We start from the raw sequence: 27,119 nt of genomic DNA, 5'->3' as shown, positions 1-27,119 counted from the left end.
GACGCTGTACGAGAATTAAGTTTATTGCTGATGAACAAGCCGGGTGGGCGGTCAGTGGGGAATACTGATGTAAAATGATCATTCCAATGTCCTGATTATGGGAGAAAATGTTTCTTAAAACGTTGTTGCTATGCATGTATATGGATGGAATTAAATTCCAGATCTGTTGGAAATTTTTATTTTGATGTGGTGTCATAATTAAACTTAAATCCTCAGGATAAACCAGTGGTCTTTGCTCTTTTTAATTTTTTTTTTTTTTTAGCATATCTGGATTAAGAAAGCTGATTAAAAAGATTTGGATTTCAAAAGAACATATTCAAAGTCCACGTTTAATGCGTGTGAATATGAATTCTGATATATGAAGCTAAAGGAACTGAAGCTACCAGTGCTTTGGGGCCATAATGTTAAAGAAAACAAAGAAGCTGGACGGTGACGTGGTGCATGTGTCGCCCCTCCCCTCCATAAGATTCATGTAGTCTTTTTTTTTTTTTTTTTTTTTTTTTGCCACTGGCCAATCTCACAAAGAGCCTGAAATAACAACTTGGGAAGATTTGATGAATCAAAGACAGAAAATGCTTCATCATTTTCATTTTTCATAGAAAAAAAAGCTTCCAGTGAAGCAGAAATAGGCCCTGAAATTGACTTTCTGATGAACCTTAGCGCGGCGTGTAGACGGTCTCCACGAAGAACGGCAAAACGAGCCGGCTGAAATTTTTAGTGGGTATCTATAACCTATTCAGGCGTTGCTCGGCCCCCGTATCCGTGGCGACGGCTTCCTCTCTGGCGGGTCACTCGCTCTGCGGACCGGCCTGTCGCTGGCTGACGAGCTTCCACAGGTGCTGGCTGACGGCAGATGGCTTCTTGTAGATCATTCGCCGGTCTGCTCCTTTTATGTGGACGTGATTGGCCGATGGGTAGGACTCCTTCAGGAACCTCTTTTGATGTTCGGCGACCATCTGGTGCGGGAGGAATGTGATTTAGCATAAGCGTCGTTGGTTTATAGCAGGAGGAAGTGAAACTCACTTGGTTTAGGTGTTGAGGCATTTGCTCATCAAAGGAATCCCCAGTGAGCATGCTCACCGATATCCGGCTAGAGAGTGGCTTAAACTTTGTGATGTCCCTTTAAAGCACAAAAACAGTTTTAAAAAAAGTGTCTTCTGGTTTTAACATCCGAAAAGGTACAATGTCAGACGTGTTTGTCTTACCCGACTTGAGCGACGCTTTCGTTCATAAAGTAATGCTCGTCCACAGCGCTGCTCTGGTGGGCGGGGTTACTGAGGAGGTACTTCTGTCAGGAGGAGAGACAAAATTTAGCCTGACTTCAAAATAAATTAGGCCGAGAAATTCTGCCTACGAAGATGAGCATCCTGATTTGATTGTTTTAGAGAAGGCGATGCATTCATCTTTAAAACCAGCAACAAGATCAAGAGTTTAATTTTGAAAGAGCACCAAAATGTACAACTTTCAGGCTTTTTTAAAAAAAAAAAAACATCATCTGATAAACATTTTTAATGATCTCAAATAGTTTACATGTGCATAAGGTTTCTGTTTGTTTTTGGTGGAGATTTGTCTGGGTGTGGTTGTGTCGCTGCAGCCTAACATGGCAACGCTCCGTCTGGAGAAGAGGACAAAAGTCCTCCATGGACCGAGAAGCATAATAAACTTTATTTTTAATTCAACTAACTAATAACACTGTTGTTGAATAGCAAAACGCCACACGATGATTTGACTTCTAGCTTTGTACTGTTCTGGCCGATCACTGATATTTAAAGGGGTATTATTATGTAAAATTGACTTTTTTGAGCTTTACATCACGTTGTAATGTTATTCCCTCATCAAAAACATATCTGGAGTGTTGCTTTCATCTTTTCATGAATGTTTGAGAAATCCTTTAATCTCCAGCTGTGCAAAATGCCTGATTGGACCTAGCCCCGCCTTCGAGGACAAAGCTCTGAGAATGTGTTCTTGCACTACTCGGATATTACCAATATTACTTTAAAATGGTCTCAAAACAATATTATCTTTTATTGCGATAACTTCTGGGACAATGTATCGTCCAGTAAAATTAGTTATTGTGACCAAATTCCAATATTCCATCATTTTCTGAAGTCCATCTAATACATCCCTTTATACCTCAGGGTTGATCAGAACACGAACAATAAAAAAACTCCTAATAATCTCATTCTCCAGCAGTCGAGTGGAGCAGAAACCCTGGTGTGACTGCGGACCGGGTCAGTCAGAGCTTACGGACTTCAGAGACAAGCTGAACTCTATGAAACCGAGCCGATCTCTCTTTACCTCCATTCATCATCCAGAAGTTACTGGACCGGCTGCCTTAGAAGTTATTAACGTTGTAGCAAACATCTGCTCTGGCTCAGCTGGGCTCTGTGTGCACATCATAACCTTCCCTGGCCTGACGACAAGGTCCTTGGAGGATTCAAGCACAATGATGTCCTTATCTCCTTGGCAACAACTGTAATACTTGAAAAGCTGAAATACCCTCCCCCCCTCCATCGCTGCTGCCATCAAATGGTGGGCGGCTGCCAGCAGGCGTCTTAACAAACCGCTAACATCCTTCACTTCAGAAAATGGCAGAGATGCAGAATCAGAAGGGCAAATATCAGGCTAATAAGTTTTTATTTTTTTATTTGTATTTTTTAAATTAAATGCCAGCACCCAGCAAAGAGCTTATCGCTCATATTACTGTGTTTGACCTGTGAGGAAGCTTTCTAAGCAGCAGACAGACAGGGAGAGTCTGCAGCACCGTGTCAGTCCCAGGCGAACCCGGCCTCGCTTTTCGTTTATTAAAAAAAAAGAAATTAAGAAAAAATGACGTGTGGCGTCCTGCAGTGATTCGGCGTGTCTGACGGTTTGGAGACAGAAACGCTCCTTCAACAGTCGCCCACTCTGCTTTCGAGGAGAGGGGGGAGGCGGCGATTGTTCCCGCGCTAGCACCACCCTGTGGCTGAAACGGGGAACGTTCTGCCTTGTGCACTGCAAAAACACAAAATATCACCAGGTATTTTTGGTCGAGTTTCTAGTGCACATATCTTAGTTTTGTCCTGTTTCAAGAGTACTAATCAACAAGTTACTTTCAGCAAGATATAAGAGCTTGTTATATAAACAATTCCTTAATATTGATGAAGAAAATACTAGTTCCATTGGGAAATTATTTCACTGACAAGATGGGAAAATGTCTTGTTGCAAGTTAAATAATCTGCTTATAGAACTACTACTTTTTCATCAGTACTAAGGAATTATTGACTTAAAACAAGCTCCGATATCTTGCTGAAAAGTTACATGAACGTTAGCACATTTGAAATATGATAAAACTAAGATATTTGCACTAGAAACCAGAACTCTCTGGTGAGATCTGGTGAGATGCGCCGGAGACCAACGCCCCTAAAAGCCACCTAGAAGACATTTCTTTCACCTTAACAATTCTGAAAAAGTTTGAGATTTTTTTTGCTGTTGTTTGCAGCTGTGAAGGCCGTCCTGACCTGCCGCTGGATGACTTCCTCCGAGACATTTTCTCCTTTCAGCATCGGCTCAACGGCGCCCAGGATGATCAGCAGGCGGCTCAGCCCGGTGGCGGCCGAGAACTGCCGGGCTTGGAGTGACGGCAGCAGCTTCCCGTACCTGAGGAGGAAGAAAAGCAGTTGAAACAAACAACAGAAACACACAATTTAGAGGCGGGTTTCTGTTCATCAATTTTGTCCAGTGAGGAGATTTAGCTGAATCAGTAGCAAAAGTTTGGCTGAACACACTTTGGGATCTGTAGAGGCAAAAGAAATCTGTTTATTAATGACAGAAATGCACCAAATAATAAAGCGTAGAGTAGGTTTGAATTACATTTGTTACTTTCAACTGAAGTGTAAAGAAGTGTGATTTCTATCGCTGATGCAAACAGTGACAGGATTTAATCGCATTTTCTAATTTATTGATGCTGTCATTAAACAAACAGTGGAGAAAATAGTCAAACTAAATGTCCTAACAGTTTTGTGAGGAATTTAAACAGCATTAATTGGAATTTATCGTGACAACAATAAATCACAATTCTCATCATAATACTAAATTCATCACAATAAATGATAAACGATAAACAATACGATAACCCATCAGTAAGTCAAACTCATGCTATGCTGCCTTTTCAGTTGAACAAATTGCCCAACGTTCTTAAAAACAGAAAACATTTGCCTGGGAATTTTTTTTAAAAACTCCCTTTTTTGGCAGATGAGAGAAGAAGAGCTGCAGGATTTTGTAACTCAGGAGGCCCAATCGGTTTCGGCTCACTGGTGCTCTGAATTGGCTGGTCTCAGCCTGTGGCACCCAATCAATAGCGAGGCGCGGCAGCTGCCGACGTCGCCGTGCCGACACGCAGCCGGCGCCGAGCGCGTCGTCGCCCCGCGTGTCCCGAGAGCCTCGTCCCTGGTTCTGCCTTATCTGGATCTCAGATGCTCTCAGTTTAAACATCTGATGAATCACTCTCTGCATTCGGAGGCTACAGTCCTGGAAGGCATGAGGACAGGGAGGCTGATTTTTATTTCAGTAAAGCCCCAAAACAGGAAAAATAAAAGAAACTACTGTCTCTTACATTTTTAGACTTCAAATTTAGAATAGATTAGAACAGAATGGAGTAGAAAATAGAATATAAATGTCCTTTATTGCTCCACAGTAGGGAAACTCAGACATTTTTTAAAAAATGATCTGGTCCTACATGAGTCTAAACAATTAAAATCTAAGGTAAATTTGACAGAAACACGTTTGTATGGAAGAAGGTAGCAGCACTTGATTAACTGATGATCAACAAGTGTGACAGACTGAATAAAAGCAGGAGTTTGTTGCTCTGGAGCATGAAGGTGTGTGTTAAGATGAGGCCAGGATCAAAAGACACAGAAGCAATCCAGTAAGGCTGGATTCAGAAAACATTAAGACTTCTATGTACTGTAAGTCAGCACAGACAGACTGGTCATAATTTCCTCTATGTGGGGCGATCTGCAAATGCTCGATACTTTCATGAGAAACTGATCTTATCGAATGATCCACAAAGGCCTGAAAATCAGCGATACTCCTGTTACTGTGAGAGCCATGCGGTTAACAAGTCACCTCCATGCTGCCAATTTAGTGAATTTGCTGCTGGATTTAGCAACTTTTCACACAAAAAAACAGTCAGCAGGTCAAGCTATAAAAAAAGAAAATATTGACGATCAGCAAGAAAACTTTGCGTACTCCTTGTTTTCCTTGTTAAGTACTCAAACAAGAGGACTTCCAAACATAATCATCCAAACCAATAATCAATGCTCAGAGAAAGTGACAATAAAATCAAAGACCTCCGTCCCTGGCGCCACAGGTTTCAGTTTGTACATGAAATGATTACAAACTAAAACATCAGACTGACCTGCTCAAATATGTAAAAAATAAACTGCAACAAATGTTTTTTTCCAAATGGCTCAGAAAATGCAATTAGGAATTCCAACTATGATGTAAAATAAATAATAAAGCGCGACGTCACTCAGAGCACAAAGCATAGAATTAGACTGGATAGATCTGCCCTTATGGAAACCCGATCTAGAATTTTTTTCAATATCAGGACCGATATTAATATCAGATCGGTGCATCGCTGCAGAAAGGCAAGAAAATGATGGACAACTGAACATCCTCTGTATAAAACTGCAATGGAAAAACAAAGTCTTCAGTCAGAGGTTTCGTCAAATTTATCGTAATACAGACTGCTACAGGAGATCTTTCCTGACCACAGTCATCACCGTCTCCAATAACTTTAATTAAATTAGACACGACATTTAAGTTCCCTTTGGGATCAATAAAGTATTTATATTTGACAGATGGGTTGCTCTTTTTACACCACATTGATCCAAAAGCTCCACAGTTAAAGTCGGTGGGTTTTTAACCACAAGTCACATTCTTCAGCACTTCTTTATTCGGCTCCTATCGCGCTGCTATCATGCGCCTTTCATGTGTAAAATAAGCCATTCCACCTGTGCTTGATACGACACATTTCTACATAAACCTCAGCTAAGATACATCAGGCATGGCTCCGACAAAGTGTGTCAGCTGTGATTGGTCAGATAAAGCCCCAAACTGCGGGGAACATATTCAGCTGTTACTCACTGAGATAACATGTCTGCCATATTCATAGAAAGGCAAAAAAAACCAGCAGTCCTTTCTGGACAGGCAGCAGGGGGGGGGGGGAATGAAACAAGTGGGATGTAATAATTCCCCGTCTTCGTGAGACAGAGAAAACTTTGTGTATCAGACTTCTGAAGAGTGACGTTTTGACATTTTCATCTTCCTTTCCACAGTTTCCCTCTGAAGTCATTCTGGCACCACAATTTCGAGCCGACTCTTCGACCCGGCTCTTAAAAGACATCTCAGTCTCTGCACATTTTCCACCTGTCACCCTTCTGCGTACCACATGGTTCCAAAAATATATATATATATATTTTTTTAAAAAGTAAAAAAGATGGGGATGGGGGGGATAAAAAAACGGGCAGAGGAAAGTCTCTCCCTATCTGCCAGCCAGTTCCAATCTAGTCAAATCATCCCCAGGTCTGGCATTCAAACATTATTTCAAGGATTCTCCAGCCACCTGTCCCATTCCTGCCTCCTTTTCCCCCCCCCCCCCCATTTTTAATTCTGCCCCTGAGTGAGGATTATGCGAGGCAAGGCATGCGTGTCAAAGGGAAATTTAGTGGGTAAAGACAGCCAAGATTGGTGGGATGAATTAAACAGATAACGGGAGGAGACGAAGTGGGGGAACCATGTAGAGCAAAACGCCTCACCGATGTTGGTCATTTCAGAGGGGCCCTTTTTTTTTTCCTTTTTCTTTTTTTTTCTCCTCCCCACAGGAGCGAGGAGGCAATATCTAAATTAATAAAGTGATGAAATGAGTTTGTGCCGTGGACTTTCTGCTGTTTGACTTTCCCATCTGGATTAGTGCAGGCTGAATGGACGCTCTGTTACTTTTGTTACGACTACGCAATTCACTGTCGGAATTTGGCCCCGTAGCGATAAGCCTCCCCCCCCTCCGTCTTCCTCTCTTCTTCCTCCTCTTCCTCCTCCTCATTACCATCTCATTCCATATGCAGGGCCTCTGTTACCTGAGAGCGTGCTCACGCACAAAACACCAACTATTACAGCGAGCGTGGAACATTTAAACACCAGGCTCTACTGTTACGTCAAAATGTCGATTTCTTTCTTTTTTTTTTTTTTGTCCTCTCACTGGACCCACACAGTGTGGTCCTTCTTATTGTTTATGGAATATAACAATGTCGTGTGACTCGGATCAAAGTTTAGACGCTTCAAAGGGCATAAAATGATTCAGATTCAGTCTCGATTAATCGTCGATTTGTGTGACGATTAATCGGCAATTAATTTTACAGCGAGTTGCAACAAAAAGTGAAAAAACAAAAACAACACAGCAACAATTAACACTGAACTAAATTCCACCAGTGGAGGTTTAAAAACAGGAAACTTGTTGATCAAAAACACAAAGTGCTGGTAAGACCAATAAATACATAATACTCAAAATTTGAAATCTCTCACTTAAAGAGACAGAAACACCCAGTGGAATTAGGGCTGAAACTAAAGATTATTTTAGCAATCAAATATTCCTTCAATTATTGTGACGATTAATAATTTAATTGGATAAAGAAATTGCACATTCTGCACATTAAGCTTTTTCTTAAACAATATTAGGAATGCATTAAAATATGCAAGTAAACAAATAATGAAATAAATTTTTTGCATAAGAAAAGAAACTAAAGCAGCATTCCTCTAAGGTACAGTTCATCATTTGTAGCAAAGGATATTTGCAGATATTTTTTGGACAGTTTTAGCTTAATTACTGCTCTGACTATGTTTTGTTTTTTGCAGCAAACTGTCTTTTTTAAGAACGTGTACTCCAGTTGATAATTAATCGATTACTAAATTAGTTGACGATCACTTCAACAACTGATTCCTCACAATTAATCTGATTAATCGTTTCATCCCTACATGCAACAATGCATGATTTTGATTTCCCAAATGATGGCATGTCTTTATAAATTCACCTGTTCACTGCTGTTTATATTTAGCGCAGCTGTTTGTGACAAATGATAAATGTAGTCAAGCACTGTGATATTTAATAGGCAAAAACCAAAACACTGGATGTAAAAATGACATATTTTGGAGCCAAAAGGAGCTCCAAAATATGAAGTAGGCCTCTCTGAAACAAAAAGTTCTCCATCGGAGGGATAGGAGTGAGCAAAAATGTTCTCAGATAAGAAAATGTGCCGTTCGAACTTCTTCTTTAACATCTTATTTTAGAACAAAACATCTCCCTGTGTCTAAATATTATGTTTTTAAATAAAATGTAAAAAATGAATGGTTTTCTCCAAGCCTTCCTTCTGCATATTATACCACGATAATTAACCATTACAGCAGACTTACAGAGCTTGTATGGTGGGACGGGGCCTAAACGGATTTTGTGTCGAAAAGTAAGACTTTCAGCTGCTTCTGTTCACTAATGCTATGTTTTTGCAAAATGACTCATGGCTTTGTTATACAACTATCTCTGTGACACAGTTTGAAGAAAGCAAAAAATCTGCTCCTTCCGAGAAAAATCTCTTTTCCAAACAGCTAACATTATAAGCTCATATTCCAGTTGGACACTTTGTTATTACTACTTTCACCTTGTATGGATATAATAGGGCAATGATGCCAGATTTTCTTATATATATATATATATATATATATGAAATTACTTATCAACAAGCTTTGACAGTATTCTGTGCTGATTTTATTCTTCCTTTCTTTCCTTCATACATTTTACATATTGATGGAGTTCAGACATGGAAATGAACACAAATACGAGCAACAAGCCTGAAAAGTGCAAAAAAGAAAGGAATGAAAAAATGTAAAATGGATGTCCGTTAAAAACTCACCTGTTATAAACTGTAAACATATATTGTTAATCCTGCAAAACGGGACTAGGACACCCACTATGAGTATAAGTGCAGAGTTGATTGTTCTGGTCTAACCAGCTGAAAAACAGAGCAGCCATGGTGTCACCTTGTGAACCAGACCCATTTCCATCGATTTGTTGTACAACTAGGTCCCTCATTATGTATTTTTAACATCACATGCTAGACGGGGGGGGAAAAACAGGGAAAACTGCTGCTCTTCTACTGAATAAATACACCGTTACATTAATACATAGATAAAATCAGGAGTGGATGTTGTTTGTACTTTTAGAAAAAGCTGAACTGAATTATACAGTCATGTTGGGATTATGTTGTTAAGAAACTGCATCTGATACTGTCCTGGGAAAATGATGCAGAAGGAATGAAAACAAGCATTTATGGTGTTCTGTAAAAACTAACACCTTTGTTTACATACACAGCACCTTGGTAGAGACGTGTAAAGAGGCATAAATAAATTCATGTTTTTTCTGCAGAAGCATAATCTCACACTGGAAAACATGCACGCATTTATTACTAAGCAACCGTGTCTAACAGAATAACCAGAGCCCCACTTATTGGCATCCCTAACAATTACCATAAGATACATGTAACTGCTGTTTTCTAGGTTACATCTTACTTCTTAAGTCTAGATGAACCTTTAAATTAGCAGACCATGACTTCCTGTTTCACAGGAGCATAAACATGATGTGACGTGAAACGGCCACTTTTTAAATTTGGAAAAATAAAGAGAACTTAGTATTTATATAAGGCAGACATGTGCCGAGTTTCATTATTTAGGAAATGGCTACTTTAATATTACAGATGCAGATGTTTATATCTGTATCGATCCGATAGTGAAAAAAATTCTGGATCTTGTATCAGTAACCATGTATTTGATTCACAGAGGCGGATCTATGAAGTCTAATTCTATGGTTTGTCTTCTGAACGACATCATGCTTTATTGTTTATTTTACATTTTATGTTTGTTGCAGTTTATTTTTTACATTTAGGACCGAGTTAGTCAACCTGTGGCTTTTGTCAGCTTCAGTTTCTTTATGGTTTATTATGGTGAAAAATTAATTGCCAAGCGGATTGAGCTTAATTAGCTCTTTCCAGATCCCTATAAGTCAAATCCTCCTGGCTGCATTTCCATCTCTCACAATCAGACACCGATCGGCAGGGAATGTGGGAAGATGCAACCAAACTCACAACCTTCTGATTGCCATCCGAGTCACAGCTGCCCCAGTGCAGACAACAGTTCCAATTATTGTACTTTCTGATTCCTAATCACTACGGCTTCAGCTTCCACCACGTTCACACAGTCAGACCTAAAGCTGCCACTTCAGAAACAACCCAGTCGATTCTAATCAGGCTCCTTTTTGCAGGAGCAGGCCTGCAAAAGTTTAAACTGCTACGCTGAGAGCGAACACAAGGTGTCACTCTTGCACCGCAGCAGACGCCGTTCCCTCCTCTGAACTCTTCCACTTGGCATAGATTACACCAGGGTAAACACACGTGCACACCCCCCCACACACCTACACACACACACACACACACACACACACACACACACACAGGAAGATGCTAAAGGCTCACAGTGCGGACCGCTACAAAATGACCAGACACGGAGAATTTAACGTGTTTCTATATCGCTTCACTTCCAATCTCAAGAACAAAGTCAAAGCAGGTTTTTTTAAAAAACAATGTACTTGTTTAAAAACTTACTGAGTTTTTGCATATAAAACATACAAAACATACATTCCAACCAACACTGAACAACCTCCTACTCCCAATCAACACATGGGGTATGAAATAAAATAAAATGATGCTAAAACTATTAAGTAAAAAATTAATAAAAAATGAAAGATGCTGTATAAATACACAGATGAATATACAGGTAAATGAAATAACCTTTCAATCATTCAATTCTAATGTCTAGATAAAGTAACAAGATCTTATTAAGGAATATTAGTTATAAGAATTAATCTTAATCTTAATGGGTGCTGTTCTTTTATTTTATTCCATTCCACTCATTTGTTTCAGATTGTACTTTCAAAAATGACCAAAGCAGAGTTTCCACTAGGGAATGCACCAATCCATTTTTTTGTCTGATACCGATACGATATCTGAGGTTTAGTATTGTCCGATACCGATCCAATTAAGCCAGAAGTAAGTGACAGACTGAGAGAAAAGAACAGCTGAGGATTATCTCTGCTAATAGTGGTTAAACTACCCATTTACACAGCATTTTGATTTTTAATTTATAGTATAAGTGGAATGTGCTGCATGCCGTAAGCAGATGTAAATAACTCTACAGCCGAGTACAGAGCAGATTGTTTTTTTCCACGCACCGCTTTGCAACAGGAAAACGGACTTTTTGAAGAGCAAAAAACACTCAACAATGAATAACTAATTTTTGCAAATGAACGCTTATTTAATTTAGACTAAATTGGGGATGCACCGATCCACTTTTTTCCCTACTGATACTGATGCGGATATCTCAGGCTTGGTTTACCGATCGAATACAGAAAAACAGTGAATCTGAATTCTGAATTGACAGAATTTTTTTTTTTTAAACACAGACATAAATCTACTGAATTACTAATTTATTTGACAAGTCTGCACCAGTACAGCACACTAAAGTACACCAATAGCTTCACAGGTTTGGTCACAAGAACAACACCACTTTATAGATTTGAACCACATTAACATTATAGCTGTAACCACAATGTTTAAATATCAATATGTAACAATCTTTCTTTCTATCTATTATCTATCGATCTAACTAAAAGTAACAGTTGTGTCTGTCCTATAGAGCTGGGTAGAGATGTCTGCCTTTCTGGGAGGGTAACACAGGGTGACACACACACACACGTGTATCATACTTTAGTGTTTATGTGAAGCTGACAGGGTGTGTGTTTCTGAGCAGGTTTTGATGAGCGTATTAACGAGGCAGATTGATGAATGAGCTGCAAAGTGTCACTTCTAATCCAGACTCATAAATCGGTCATAATTGCAGCCAGACGCAGACAGCTGTGAGGCTTCGTCACCTGATGGGATTCCTCTGGGTCTGTTTTCAGGTGTACACACACACAAAAAACAATGGCTGTCGTCTTTTTCTGTAGTTTTCCCCCTTTCTTTTAAAACAGACTTCCTTGACCACTGCAGCAGCAACGTTAATATTTTCTGACATAATTAGCCCATTTTAAGGCAGACAGCTTTGGGCTCCCTCTCCTCCTCTTACGCTGATAGCCGCCACTTCTTCTTTCAACATGAATAATTAACGATTGATTACAGAAAGGAGTTCAATAAATGTACGAATAATTTAACAATCTAATACAGAACAGCTTTTTCTTCATAAATATTAACCTCGACACAGCTCAATGTTTCTTTTGAGGACTGGATCTCGTGGGAATAAACTCAACTTCCTTTTTTTATCAATTCTTCAAAATGAAACTGAGTTACAATTAGTCTCTTATGAGATATGTTTTCATTTTATTCAGTTTGTATTATTTATGAATTATATTTTAGGGCTAACGGAGTTGTTTTTATTATTTTTTAAACATAATAAAAAAATATTTATTTTTATTTTTACAGTGACTGTTGATGGTATTCTCCCACTTGGATGTCTTATCCTTTTACAATAATGATTTTATTTTTTTACTTTTTTTTTTTTTTTTACAAAACACCTTTGATGCAAGAATGAAAAGGTATCTCTACAAAATAATGCAAATTTATAACATATTTAACATGAAATAAGTGACTGAATTATTATTCAGTCCCATTAAACTTTAGCTGCAATCACAGCACTGCAAACTTATTTTATTTTTTATGTAAAATAAATATTTAGATAAAAACAATATTAATGCATTCACTTATTTTATGTTAAATATTTTTATAATTTTTTTTATTATTTTGCAGAAATCAATTTTCATTTCGACATTGACAAAAACAATCTGTCCAAAGAGCCCCATTTCACTGATTGTGACTGATCTGTAAAAGTAACAAAAAGTAAAAAATATCCAAGGGGGGTGAATACTTTTTAGAGAAACTACCTGCCTAGAAATTCAAATTGTCCAAAATCAACCAAAAAAAATAAATAAATAAATCAAATCAATCAAAGCATAACGGCTAACACTAAAAGCAAGGAGCTGACGAGGAAACCTTCAAGTGGTGCTCTTGTGAAAATTGAGCTGCTCTAAACTCAGTGAGGTTCCATTAAAACAGCCAATCAGCAATCATTAAAATCTGAGGACTGTTCCATTAGAGAAGAGTATTCCCTGCTGCTTCTGCTCTCTGAACAAAGAACTGTTGCCATGGCGCTCATTAGTTTTACACTCTCGGCACTCGCAGATTGTGGATTAAATGTGGTTATTTACTTTCTGTTAAATACAAAATGAAGACAGGTGCTATTTTATTCTCTGTTTGGGAGAAAACCTCACTGATGAAGAGCTGCAGGAAATGATCGACGAAGCCGACCTGGATGGTGACTGAGAAGTCAACGAGCAAGAATTTCTACGGATAATGAAGACGACCAATCTGTACTGAAGTGTGTTGCAGTTTTAAAACCTTTTCAGGATTAAATTCTGACCTTGTTCCAACTATTTTTACTGTAGCTTTCCTGGAACTAAGACAGGCTCTCTTTGTAAATAACTTTTTAAAAATCCTTTGTCTTTGTACAGGTTCTTTTTTTCTATAAGACAAATAAAAACAATCACAGTTTCGTCTCATGTTTAAACTGATCGTGAAGTGTCAGTTTGAGAAGTTTTCCTTGCAGAGGAAAAATTGTAAAGTAAGCAAAGTGTGAGGGATTTGGCAGCCCGATCTAGTTCTTTTAAGTCACAGAAATAATTTAAACAAATGTAATATAAGTAGTACCAATAGTACCTTTAAGTATTAATACTTAATTATAAATAAAATAAGCAGAAAAATAGCCAAACTCCCACTGGATGAGCTGCAACAAATTTGAGTCCTTCCAGTCTGATGAAACCAAAACGTAGCTTTCTGTACGACAGGGAAAGCGAGGAAATTTGTCGGAAAACTGACATCTCTCATTGTCCTCAACATACCTCTAAACATACAACTGATCATGTAATGAAATAGCTTCAATAAAAGCTAGAATTTTCTAGATCCAAAACCAATTGATAATCTGACAAGACTTAAAAATTTGCATTGTACTTCATCTAATCTTTCACTTTACAGGAAAGATTATGTAAAAATGTTTGTACATTTCTAGATGTGTAAAGCTTATAGAGATACAGGAATTTGGGGAGCAGCAATTGAAGTTGTCTGGCTGATCATAGATTTGTAAAAAGCTTGACCTGACGATTCCAGTTTTGGCCAAAATAAAAAATTTTGCCTGAAAAGTCTCAAAATATAATGATAAAAGTTGCTAAGTGTGCAACAGTGGGGTGACTGTTGTTGACCGCTCAGATTCAGAGGTGATCTGGTGGGCAGGTCGGTCTGTCAGTACTCTCTCATGCAAAACGGGACAGATTTTCAGACACTTGCAAAGGTTGATACGATCTGTGGATAAGATCCGATTCTCATAGGTATTGTCCAGTCGCCCATCACCAAAAATTAAGGAAATTTGGGTGGATTTATTGGCGTACCCCTAACAGGAATCTTTCAAATTAGTCCAAATTTATGAGCCACTTTCAGACTTTACAGTGAATTAACAGTAATGTTCAAACAACAATTACAAACATTCATCAAAAAAATCTATAGGCTTCCGAAATTCTTATTTGTGAACTTGTCACTTCTCAAAGAGGGTGTTGTCATGCATGCAGCGTTTCCAAAGACACACTCGACCCTCCCCTGATCTCTGCCGTGGATTCATCATTAGGCCCAATAACCTCCGCATGAAAGGAGCTGAGACACCAGCTGTGATGTCTTCAAACCCCACAAAACGAAGAAGTGGACCCTTAACAAAACCGGCGCACAGCAGAGAATACCTACACACACCTTTCTCAGGAGACGGTGGCAGTTCGTTCTGCAGATTGTAAGAGGAGTGGCTTTAGGAGCGAGCCTTCGTTAACGAGCTGCTCTTTGATGTGGAAATCCTACTGGTCCCGGAGCAGAGCTCAGGTGCCGTCCTGCTCCTTTAACCCAACGTACCAAACGCTGTCAGACTTTTGACAGCTAATACACGCTGAGATTGAAGTTGATCCACGCCGTCAGCAGGAAAAGAAAGAGCTGTTGTGAAACGTGTTTTGCTCCCCGAATGGAAATAAAGTGGAGATGATAGAAAGGGGTTTTTTTTCTCTCCACCCAAAAACTAAATGTAAGTCTTTGGTTCATTTCATCTCTACTTTGCTTTTGCACCGAGTAATTGGATTGCAGCTGCAGTCATGTTCTCATTTAAATGAATGCCTATTAATCAGAGGATAATTGGACACATACCCCTGATAAATGGTGCTGCTCCACTTTGAGTCACATACAAATTAGGCCATTTTCAGGGATCCATTTCTTATCTGGCTTGACTCGCGCTTACATAAGCCACAAGCTAATAGTGGTCTTTGGACGTGCAACATCCTCATGGGCATAACTCAATTATTACGCCTTTACCACTTTCCTCACTGCAGGTTTTTTTTATTGTTGGATTTCACGTATATTAAATGTTAGTGAGGAATTCTAGCTGACACTGCACAATGCATAACGTCAACGCATGCAAAACACAGAGTTGGGTTTTAAGAAGGAGAACTAGGAATTGATTATTAGAACAGAAGACGAGCTGTAGTTACAAGTCACAGTTAGATCTGTAAATTTGAATTTTTTTTCCCATTTGTTTTACTTTTGTGTAACCAGGCTGTTGAGTGGCTGGCTAAATAAATGAGATATAAAAATAAATACAAGGGTGTTTTAGAGCCATTGTAGATTGAAAAAAAGAAAGCAGAAGTACATTTTTGCCAAAAACCTCAGAAATTTTCTAGAAAAATAAAACAAGGAAAGTTGAAAAAGTTGATAATTTGCCAGAGGAAAACTCTGAAACTTTAACATCTCTGACATTAACTTGGCAATTTCTGACTTTGAAAAATCAAAGTTTGCTAGAAAAAAAAAGAAATTTCTGATTATTTTCAGAAATTGTCTAGAAAAAACATGAACATTTCTGAATTCCAAAAGTTGAAATTTTGACTTTTGAAACAAGGACTTTTCCAAGTTTTTTTCTAGAATATCTCTTAGAATAATCTCAAAATTTCAGAGTTTTCTTTTTTCTTGTAGCAATCATTCGACTTTTCTACAATTCATCAAATATCCTGACCAATAGCAATCTCTACTTTTTAGAATCAAATTTCTTAATCATTACTATGTGCACAAACAAGAAATGTCACACAAAGTCTAAAGAGTTTGTGTCCAGGATGTGTGGGGTCTGCTGAGATGTTAGCTGTCCATATTCCCTGGACTTGTATAAGTCCTTAATGAAGGGAAGGTCAGTCCTGATGGTTTGTTTCAGTTGGGACCAGTCCTGTTTTGTGGATGAGCCAAACCATCAGGCTATATGTTAAATTGAATGTAGAGAACTCAGTAAATAATCACTTAGGATTCATTTTAATGGGCTGCACATCACCAAGAGAGACTGTCAAACACATAACGCTACTTTACAAACCTTTTCCCATTTGCCGTGAGCTAACAGAGTGAAGCATGTGCAAGCACTTCAACGTTGACCTGATAAGACACTTGAACATTTTCGAATGAAGGAACCTGCCTGTGCGAGATAACCATCCGCCGAGGGGCTTTCAGGCTGAACATTTGACAACAGAGAAAATCCTCAACAATGCGTTTTCTTAAACGTGTTTATCAGGCGCCCCTTGGATGCTAGGCTGTCAGTGAAATATAAAAGCTCTCGACAGTTCACTAAATTATACACTCGGAGCAAAAATCTGGAGTGGCGTCGTACCGCTCAGCAGCCACACAGGACAGACTGTGCTTGTTCCCGATCAGAAAGGCACCAAGTGTTGCGTAGCTGGCATTTCAATCAACAGTTCCTCCTCTGCACTCTCATGTATGATAATTACAGAATAATGGAATATGTGCTGCGACAATGACTGCCACTTAACATGAATCGTGCCACGCAGATTAAAGCGGTGTTATTACACTTTCCGTAACCCGGTCCCAACAACACTTTGTCCTCCCCCCATCCTTCCATTCATCTGTTTCAGGCCAGCAGACTACAGCCGGCTAATGTGCTTCCTGGGCCTCCGATTAATCACGTTAATGAGCCCCACCCAGCGACGACAATCACATGCACACGTGAAACATAGCGTCACTTCTGTGTGCTGCCTTTAATTTTAAACCTTTTACTTTTTAAACGTAACACCCTGGACTTTGTGCCTTTTTCTACTCAGTTTCTTCACTTCTTCCTAATATCTATTTCCAAGCTCCTTCACCCCTCGACCTCTTCCTCCTCTCGCAGACAAAGAGTCTCCAATGAACTCACCAGTACTCCTTCCATTGGTCCTCTTCAAAAACGTCCTCTGGGATGGGATCTATCAGCACCAGGTCTGACACCTGCCTGAGGACAACAATGACACACACACACACACACCCACACACACACCCACACACACACACACACGTAGACTTGGATGAGGTAAGACTTTAACTAGGCTGGACCACTTTACGCTGTAATGAGTGTGAAATAGATGGCACCGTTCCCACTGTCATGATGCAGATTTGTCATTTTATGGCAGCCATGCACTTTGAGGTAATATTTCCATTTGGAAAGGATTCATCAACAATAGCGTTCTCTCTCTCTGAACGACAGAAACATTGTGGCAAATAAAGCTCTAAATCCTTCAGCCTGGTGCGGAGAAGTTGACGTGTTGATCACCGAGTTGTCGGTGAGTTGACTGAATTATGCCAGATGACAGGAAGTGGTGTTGGACCATCTTTAACTCAAAATCTAAATTTGACCGGGTCGGTAAAGCAAACAAACGTGTTTTAGAAAAAAAATAAATAATAATTCTTTTTAGACATAACCTGGATTTGAGGGAATCCAGGTTATGTCTAAAACATTTTAGACATTTTCAACATCAGAAGCAGAGTTTCAAAAGTTTGGGAATTTGCACAGTTGCAAATTTTTTAATAGGGAATCAATGGAAATAATAATAATAAAATATAAAATATTAAAGGATGTCCACAAATGAGGATTTGAGATTTGGGGAAGCACAAAATTTATCATAATCTTGATTGAAACATTCAGTTGTTGTACTTATGATATAGTATATCTATCCAATTGCTCTATCACATGCACACTTCTTAAAGTAAATAAGCATTCACTATGCATTGACTCCATCACATGCACTGTTAATTTCTAAAACCATTTATTGACTCCGTACTTCTAAAGCTCCAGTATGTAACTTTTATAAACAATTAATTTTTTTTTTATATTTATTAAAACTGTCAATATGGCCTGACAGCATAATATGAGACAGAATCTGTGTGGGGAAAAAAAAGTCTAGTCCCTGTAGTCGTACTGCCATATGCAGAAATACACCACTTGATCAGAAACAACCAATCAGACCCAGGAGGAGGGTTTTAGCGCTGTCAATCATCCTTATGTACATGTTCAATTCAAATTCAAAACTACTTCATTAAACCCAAAGGAAAATGAAATGTTATTGTAAGTCAAAGTAATTACAAATTCGTCAAAGAGTTATTATAGACAGTGATGGCTGTAGGCAGGAAACATCTGTAGCGGTCTGTAAACATTTTGCTTTGCCATAGGCAAAACAAAATTTCCACCTTAACTACATTGACAACATTGAGGTGAAGTGAGTTTTAATTTTATTATTCCACAAATTGACATTGTTATCTATGGTAAAACACACCCTTCCCTTGCTCTCTGCTACGCTATAACTAGTTCCCCCCTGCTGCAAATGCTAAAGCTAGTTAGCATGGCCACCGCTGATGGCAGATAAACCGTTTTTCTGGAATGGTAAGTTGTGTCTTCACGATTACAACATTGAGCAGCATGTACATGAGCCTGATTACATAATCCTGACTCTGGTTGTTTCTGATTAGGGGAATTGCATTTCTGCAGATGGCTGTAGGACCACAAGAAGAAAGCAGAGGAGTTCGAATTTTTCACTGATTATCTGTCTGATGTTATACTGTCAGGACATGGTGACTATTCTAACAAGTATATAAGAAAGATATATGTAGATAAATTAAAGTTACAAACTACGTCTCTAAGTCGCTCATTTGACTACATGAAGGCAAATTAAGTTTTAATTACATTATTCCACAAATTTACATTGATATCTATGACAAAACAAAATGTTCATATTTTACTTTGGGCTTGATCCAGTTTGTCTAACTTTTTTCTTATTAATTACTTAATTTAAAAATAAAATCTCTTTAATTCTATAATTGCAAAACTTACAAGCCAAACTTCCCATCACAGATATCCAGAAATTTACCATCCCTTTGCAAACGTTAATATGTTATGACAAACAATGTTTGTTTTTTAGCAAGTTTTACATACGGAATTTTGAAGAAGCATCTTAAATCTGCAAAAATCTAAATATGTGAAAGTGCAACAACATCCAGATTCAGTGGCTTCAATTTGGCCCAGCAACGCCTGACAGCTTCACAATTTTTATAGACTGACAGTGTTTTTCTGAAAGTGGATCCTCGACAGGAAAATTGTTACGACAGTGATATCTCTGACAGCCTTCAACCGGTGGGAATGCACACAGTTCTGACATGGTGCGGGAAATATCTCAAGCAGAGAAGTCAACAAAACAAGAGTTGAGACAATATGGGATTCTACAGGGTTATACCCCAGGAAGGCTCAATAGAGTTCAAACCTGAAAGTGTTTTAAGCAAGGCAGAAGATCTATATTAAGAACACACAGGAACAGAGGGGAACTTCTCAAACAATCAGTTGGTTCGTGGTTATGGAAAGTTAGTGAATATGGATTCTTTTGTCAGGTTAGTCTTGTGTGAACCACTGTGTTGTAGCAGGTCAGAAAATCTAACTCCATAGAAGGTTGTTTTCAAATCATCAGGTTACATTTAACTATGATTGCATTATAACAATAATTTAGATTAGGCTTGTTTCTCAAATTAAAAGTACCTTTTTGAAAATAACAACCTTCAAGCAGCTATTAAATATACTTTTTGTTAACCCCACATTTCTGTTTTTATTTAATTTTCCCCCACTGGCCTGGAAGAAGCTTTAGAGTAGCGTAGGAGATACGTAACACTAGACAGCAAATGGTACTTAATTTTTTTTTTTACATTATTTTTTTCTAACACATTCTTCATTTGTTTAGTGTTTTGGTTCAGGGCAAAAATACAGAAGACTTAGTGATGAATGACCTTTTAAGCCAATAAAGGCCTTTTGCAGTGACTTAGCATGCATTTAATCACAGTGCATAAAAAAATAATCATAATAATCTGAAAACAATGGAAATTAGCTCCACAAAAAAACTGGAGCTCCAAAGGCTGCAAAACCCAACAGTGGTGTCACTGCAAAAAGTTTAGGAAGTGACCAGAAATCATCTGCTATTGTTGCAGACCGACTGAAAGTCTTTCCGATTGTTCTCATAACATGAAAGGATTACAGTTTACTGGGAGAAGCTAAACACATCTAATACAATTAATTTGTTTGGAGGTTATACAAAGAGAACTACAATCCCCATCTTTCTTCATTAACCTTGTTTGATGTAAAGGCTTTCCTCTGCCCACACTGAAACATTCCCCGTGGCAGTGGGCTGCCCTCTTTCCAATCACAAAACCCAGAATACACTTTTTGCTAGAAAACTGTCTGACTTCTTCAGCTAAAACATTTGATTCCGCGTCAGAAGACTTACGCATCGTGAATGTGGCTGTAGAACCGGCTGTTGAGCGCTCCGAGCTCTGAGCCGACGAGCACGAAGGGGGTGGCTATCCCAGCAGCCTGCAGCAGTCGGTGCAGATCATCCACCATCCTGCAACACAACACGCTCATCAATCTATGCGGGAAAATCAGGGCGAGCTGCAAACTGGGTCTGGAGGGTTTATACCGACTCAAGGTTACCAGAATGAAAGATGGAGAAGCCAATAACCTACATCGAAGTAGGTTTAAGACATCATCATTAATAGGAATAAAAAAAACAAAAATTGCCTGAATTTGCTATTATAAGCTAGCTGGGGTTGAAGAGGTTTCAAAGTGTCAAAGGGTTGAAGAAGTCAACACACATTTTTGGATTTTGAAGATTTAATTTTTGGAAAAGTTTAATAATTTTTTCCATCATTGCTCTCCTTGGGTTCCCATAGTTCAGAGTGATGTCAGCACACCCAAGGCCACCATCTTGTTTGGTAAAAGTGTTTTACAGATTCTACTTATTTGGACTCAACGGCGGAATATCAGGACCAGGCAAACATTTATTTAATTTTAATTACGAGAATAAAATCACAATACTATAACAATGCAGACATAGTAAAATGAGAATACAGTAGAACGACAATAAAGTCTAAATAATACGAAATTAAAGTCTTAATATTACCAGGATAAAGTCGCAAAATTAGCAAAATGACAGTTATTTTATGAAAACTCCTCCATGGAACATGACAAAAAATTAAAAGGAAGAATGTTGAACGTCTCATAATGTTCTACTTTGTCATTGGTTTTACAGATAAGGAATTACTTAATATTTTGTGGTTTTCAAAGCGGAGGGGCCACCAGAGGGCGGTAGAGGTGTGCCTCGGAAAGCTGGAGCGAAGATGAGTGGAAAAAAATTTAAAAATAAAACAAATTGAATCCAATACATTTTCAAACCATAAATTTTAAATTACATTTTTTGAAAAATAAATCAAATCTATTTTTCAAGTATTATTACAAAATATAAGTTAAAACAATTTATTGAAATGTTGTTTGCCATGCTTGTCCTCAAGGTAGCATAGCAAGGCCCTGCTGTGGAAGACACTGCGCAAAAAAACTTTCTAAAGGTCAATATTTCTGTACATATTTTGTAGATTTGCCTGTAGGCTTGCAAAGGGGGTCCCAGACCAGAAGCTAATGCTGTTTGTTTCATGTCGTTTTTGTGATTACAATGTGAGAAAGTGTGTGGATGTGAATACTTTTGCACAGTACTGAATATTTCTTCTTCTCTGTTGCACAACACTCTAATTCTTTCCAGCACGTAACAAGTGTAAATACAATGAAACACTCTGAGATGAAGAGAGGAACTGGGAATTAAATTATTAATGTGATTGTTTTGCTTGACAGGATTCTAACAAGCAGCAGTTTGGAGCGCTGATTGAGCACAGTCTTTCAGCCTACGACGCTAAACGTTCTTTGGCTTTGGCAGCTAAAAGACAAAGATCTCTGCAGAATCCCTCTGCGTTTAATATTTGATCATAAACTGAAAACGCCGGCGTGCCATGCTTTGAGCCTCAGAGGAACGAAGTGCCGGGGTTTCCTCTGCCATCTACACATGAGCTGCTGCTCCACACATTAACTCTCTGGAACCGGCTGCATCTTCCTGAAGGTCTCCCACATTACGACTGAAGTTTATTCTGCTCTTGCAGAATCTCGCAATTCCCTCAGAATGTTATTTTCTGATCTTTCAGACCTGAACTTGACCTCCTGGTAATGAAGCTGATATGAAAAGACGTCCAACTTTTAACTGTTCTGTGAGCAGCATGAAGTCATCGAGCCTCCAAATTGTCACTTTTGCACAAAAACTGAACAAAAAGTTTCTAAAAAAAATGCTGAAATTATTGCATATTTTATACGTCATCAACTGCTTACCAACACTACACAACATTCTCAAAAAAAGTTAGAAACTAAAAAAGGAAGTGTATTCCATAATAATATATCTGGCAGTGGAACTGGAACTTTTGATTAATATTAAACAACTATTGACTTAAAGAAAGCTTCTGTATCTTGCTGAAAAGTTAGTTTTGTCTTATTTCAAGATTACTAAGATATTTGCACCAGAAACTGTAATAAAAATACTTTTTTTGTGCTTTTGCAGTAAATGTCATGAAGTGATTTTTTTCCAAGGAGGAAGGATTAAACAAACTAATAAAAAAAATTAAAGCAGTTTGAAATTATTCTGCATCTTCACATATCAATTTAAAATCTATTTACGGAGATATGACGAGGTGTTTGTCCCACATTAATTTCAATGTTAGTAAAAAATAAACAGTCAATAAAAAAGTCTTTTTAGTTCATCTTTTTTTATTAATGGGAAAAAAAGACATTCAAACAAACTGAAATCTGTGTTTAGAAAAAAAAAATGAATGGCTCCCTAGATACCTGCTCTTAACAGTAACAACATCCAGCGTTTGTTTTAACTGGAGCCGATTCTGAGGGACTTCTGATCCATTCTTCTTTGCTAAATTACAGGTATCTTACAACTTTGGACCTCTCCCACTGATGCCAACTGTGTTGCTTGATCATGAACACCGACTTTTAATGGTGACAGTGTTGCCTGCAGTCCTTCAGTTGTTGTTTTGTGACCTTCTAGATGAGTTGTCAAAGCCTTTATGGAGTAATATTAGTAGGCTGGCCACTCCTGGGAAAATTCACCACTAATGCATGTTTTTATTTTCCCCCTCATTTGACTTTTTCATCTCTTGCCCAATGGTCGTTGGGGGAGTCATTTTGACATTAAAATGAGTTTGATTATCTGAAATATTTATTTATCCAACAGGAACAACTTTTTATGTCCCATCTGACCCAAACGGTCCAAATTAGATTAAATCAAACGGTAATGTACCTGAGAACATTCCGACTTCACCTAGGGAACCACTGGCAACTGGATGCAACGTACTCACCGTCCGGTTGTGGACGCCCCCCAGACTTTCTCCGTCCCAGTCGTTTCGTTCTGCATGAGCCGCTTGCTGAACCCCAGTCCCATCCTGTCATATGTACAAACCTGATGGAACAAACGAACAGGTCAGCCCTGAAAGTTTGGTTTGGTTTTAATGTGTGAGACGCTCCCAACAGTAATCTTCCTTAACAACCAAGATGCTCTGTAATGATCTTGACACAGTGGCCAGTGTTGCTCTGCGTCTCACTGCTGTTCTACTTTAGTTGTTTCTGTGTAACTACACTCCTCCCAACAAGCCAGTGACCTAATTTGGGTCACAGTTTCAGACAAACAACATGGGGCAGGCTGTCAGCCTGAGCGCTGCCGAGCTGAGTGTTGCTGAGCAAAAAGGAACTGACAGAGCGACAGCGAGGACCGACTCTGCATGACCCTGACAGCAGCAAACAACATGGCCACAAGAGCAAAGAGGTCACCGCTTTAGCTCAGCACTACCTTCTACCCTGTGAATCCTTTCTTTCTGACTGTTGTGTATAATTTACTTCTTTTTTTTTTTTTTACATCGTAAACATGACAATTTGTCACCTTTGTCACGGAGGAAAGTTTCTCCTGCACATGGACCCAGACGTCTGAGGACATTCCTGTTGGTGCATCCAGTATAACTAATAAAAACAAGACTAGTTAGCACTCAGTTAAACTCAGCAATCAATCAACATAGAGAATGATATACGAGACAATTTATTACCGGCTGGTTTTCCCCGTCCTTTGCACAAAAGATGCAACTTTTGACCCAAACCGACATCAACCATCTGCCCGTCTGGAAGTACAAAGCAAAATAAATCAATCAAACTTTATTAGGCTTTGCTGAACTCTTTTCATCTCCTCAAGAATTTAATAAACCTCCACAGCTGGAGAAACACTGGTAGAGACTCCATAAAACAAAAACATGCTTTATAGTGCAAAATATTACTGTAAGCATCTTTTAAGTGTGGATACAAGCTAAAAATGTCTATGCTTACCATTATCAACTTGAATTTCAAGATGAAGGTAATTTTTCAAGATGGCCACCATTTATGAACCTTTTAAACCAGTTAATGCAATAAAATGTTACATATTTTGTTGACTTGGATGAACTTTATGTCACATTATTTGTTTTTGACTTTGGTCATCCTATTCATCTGAAGCCAAACATGAAGCTTTTTGCGAGTCCCACACCAGTCGTCTTTCAGTGGGTGTATTTGTATGATTACGAAAATGGTCTCAAAATGGCAATATTGTCGTTCATCGCAATAATTTGTAGGACAGTTTATCGTCCAGCAAAATTTGTAATCATGACAGACTTAATTTCTATGGTTCCGAATATGTAGAATATGACTTGACACCAAAACCCATTTCAGTGCAAAAATTAGATTTTCCTCGAGAGCCAGGGCGGACACTTTGAGAATCGGCCGCCATCTTTAATTGTTGAGGTGCTTGCATTTCTTTAATTAAATGCAAGCCCCTAGGAACATCTGTACAAAATTAGGTTCTTGTATCCGCATGTGAAAAATTCTGCTGAAATATTCAATTATCTCCTGCACATATTAATACGAATTTTGAAACAGAATCAGTGCATTTTTCAGATTCGGTATACCTTTTGGCAGGAGCATCTGTCCTTCTCTTTGCAGAGATGCATAGTTGAGGAACGGAGGAACGATCATGATCAGCAGCAAGCACTTTCCGAAGTTGATGAGGATGGAGCTGTAGGACTGCCTGGCTGAGGCGTCAGCTGGCCGCTCCACTCTCTGTTCCCGACCACAAAATGATGGAAAAAAGGGAGAAGACAAGATTGGGAGAAGACAGTGTTTCATAAATGACAAAATGTGATTTTAAGAATCTGGAGAAGAAAATTTCACTTTTCTCAATCTACAGTGGTTGAGAAAATTGTACAGCGAATCGTGCAAACAAGAAACTTAAAAACATATTTTCATTTAAGCATTGTAATGTTATAGGTAGCCAGTTGGGGCATCTGTGAAGCATGTCAAACTTAAAGAGCTCACCCTAATGTCAGCCACAATGTGTGATGAGTTATTCAAAAAAAGCTATGAATGTATCATTTTTATTGACCAAGAGAGTAGTTTGTTTGTTGAAAACTTTTTGTAACATGTTTTTTGGACCTAGTTAGAAGTCTAAAAGGAGACCACTCAAGAGTGATTAAATAAAAAAACAGGAAAATATTGAACCTCAACGTGGGAACAGAGTGGAATTTTAGAACATTTTTTCTTAAGAATAGTAAAGAAATGCTATATTTTTTCTTTAATTTCAACAAATGTCAACACTGCATAGAAGAAAATGTATCCATCCTTGTTTTTCTTTATTTTAAATAATGGGAACAAAATGGCAGTTCTGTAAAATGACCTGTAGTAGACTTTAAGTTGTCTTTTTTTAAAACATTGTAGCGTGATTTAAATGGATTGAGGACAAGTACAGGTGGGTTGTACTTGTAAAGGTTGCAGACCAAAAGATTTATTCACTTTTCTATCCGCCTGTGTTGCACAACTACAGTACGTCATTATGTTTACCACGTTTACCTGACATTTGTTCTCCTCTCTCTGTCTCTCTCCCTCTCTACAAATAAAAATTCACTTTGAATATCCCTGTAGCTTGCCTTTAAAAAGGATAAACAAGAAAATATCGAGAAACTTCGCGGGGTAGATATATTATAACAATGTTTGAATGTGTAAAATTAACTATTTGCTTCCTGAAAGCAACAGCAGTCAGTGGACTGAACTGTGACGCGCTACATGACCGCTAACAATGCGATACCTTTTTATTCGCGTTGACTGGGTCACTGCCTGCTGCCTCAGGTTCTGGTTTCCGACGCATTTTGAAAAGAACCTCGGAAAAAGTCCATGCAACATCAAGAATGAATGAAACCCAATGACTTCCTGGAGAAACTACGGGGGCCGGCGAGGGACAATCTTCATGCTAAACAAGTTACATTAACTCAACACCCGCATAATATGCATACTACTACTACTACTACTATTACTACTACCACTACTACTACTACTACTACTACTACTAATAATAATAATAATAATAAACATTACTACTACTACTACTACTGCTATTATTATTATTATTATTATTATTATTATTATTATTATTATTATTATTATTATTTACAGATATAAATGATCATATAATAAAAACATTTCTTTTATTCCATTTTCCAGGCAAGTCTGCTCTGCCATTTAGCAGCAGCAGTACCTTTACTGGCCTGCAGGAGTCATTGTATCCCACAAATCCGCTCTTGAATTTGCCTCTCTACAGTACAGTGTCCCTCCCGCACACACCAGTATCAAAGGCAAAAGGATTAATCACCATTGTTTTGTTCTCTCCTTTTCAACAA

At 38.4% G+C, this 27,119-nt stretch overlaps 1 protein-coding gene across 2 annotated transcripts; it reads right to left on the bottom strand.

The window, feature by feature from the left end:
• Nucleotides 1–2: 2 nt before the first annotated feature.
• LOC114144735 (uncharacterized) lies at nt 3–26,679 on the bottom strand. 2 transcript variants are annotated; one of them, XM_028017836.1, is made up of 11 exons: nt 26,531–26,679; nt 25,359–25,515; nt 24,471–24,542; nt 24,311–24,387; nt 23,733–23,833; nt 20,780–20,896; nt 17,398–17,472; nt 3,501–3,639; nt 1,206–1,288; nt 1,024–1,120; nt 3–956 (listed from the first exon to the last, which is right to left on the bottom strand). In XM_028017836.1, exons 1-11 carry the CDS (start codon nt 26,588–26,590, stop codon nt 789–791), a joined length of 1,146 nt encoding a protein of 381 aa, XP_027873637.1. In that variant the 5' UTR covers nt 26,591–26,679; the 3' UTR covers nt 3–788. The 2 variants fall into 2 exon arrangements, with proteins under 2 accessions (XP_027873637.1, XP_027873638.1); XM_028017837.1 differs by having other exon boundaries at nt 25,359–25,509; nt 26,531–26,672.
• Between the last annotated feature and the right edge of the window lie 440 nt (nt 26,680–27,119).

Source organism: Xiphophorus couchianus, chromosome 5, assembly GCF_001444195.1.
Source record: "Xiphophorus couchianus chromosome 5, X_couchianus-1.0, whole genome shotgun sequence".
Classification (NCBI taxonomy): Eukaryota; Metazoa; Chordata; class Actinopteri; order Cyprinodontiformes; family Poeciliidae; genus Xiphophorus; species Xiphophorus couchianus.
The sequence above is the reverse complement of the archived record's forward strand: the minus strand, read 5'-3'. Positions and strand labels throughout refer to the sequence as shown.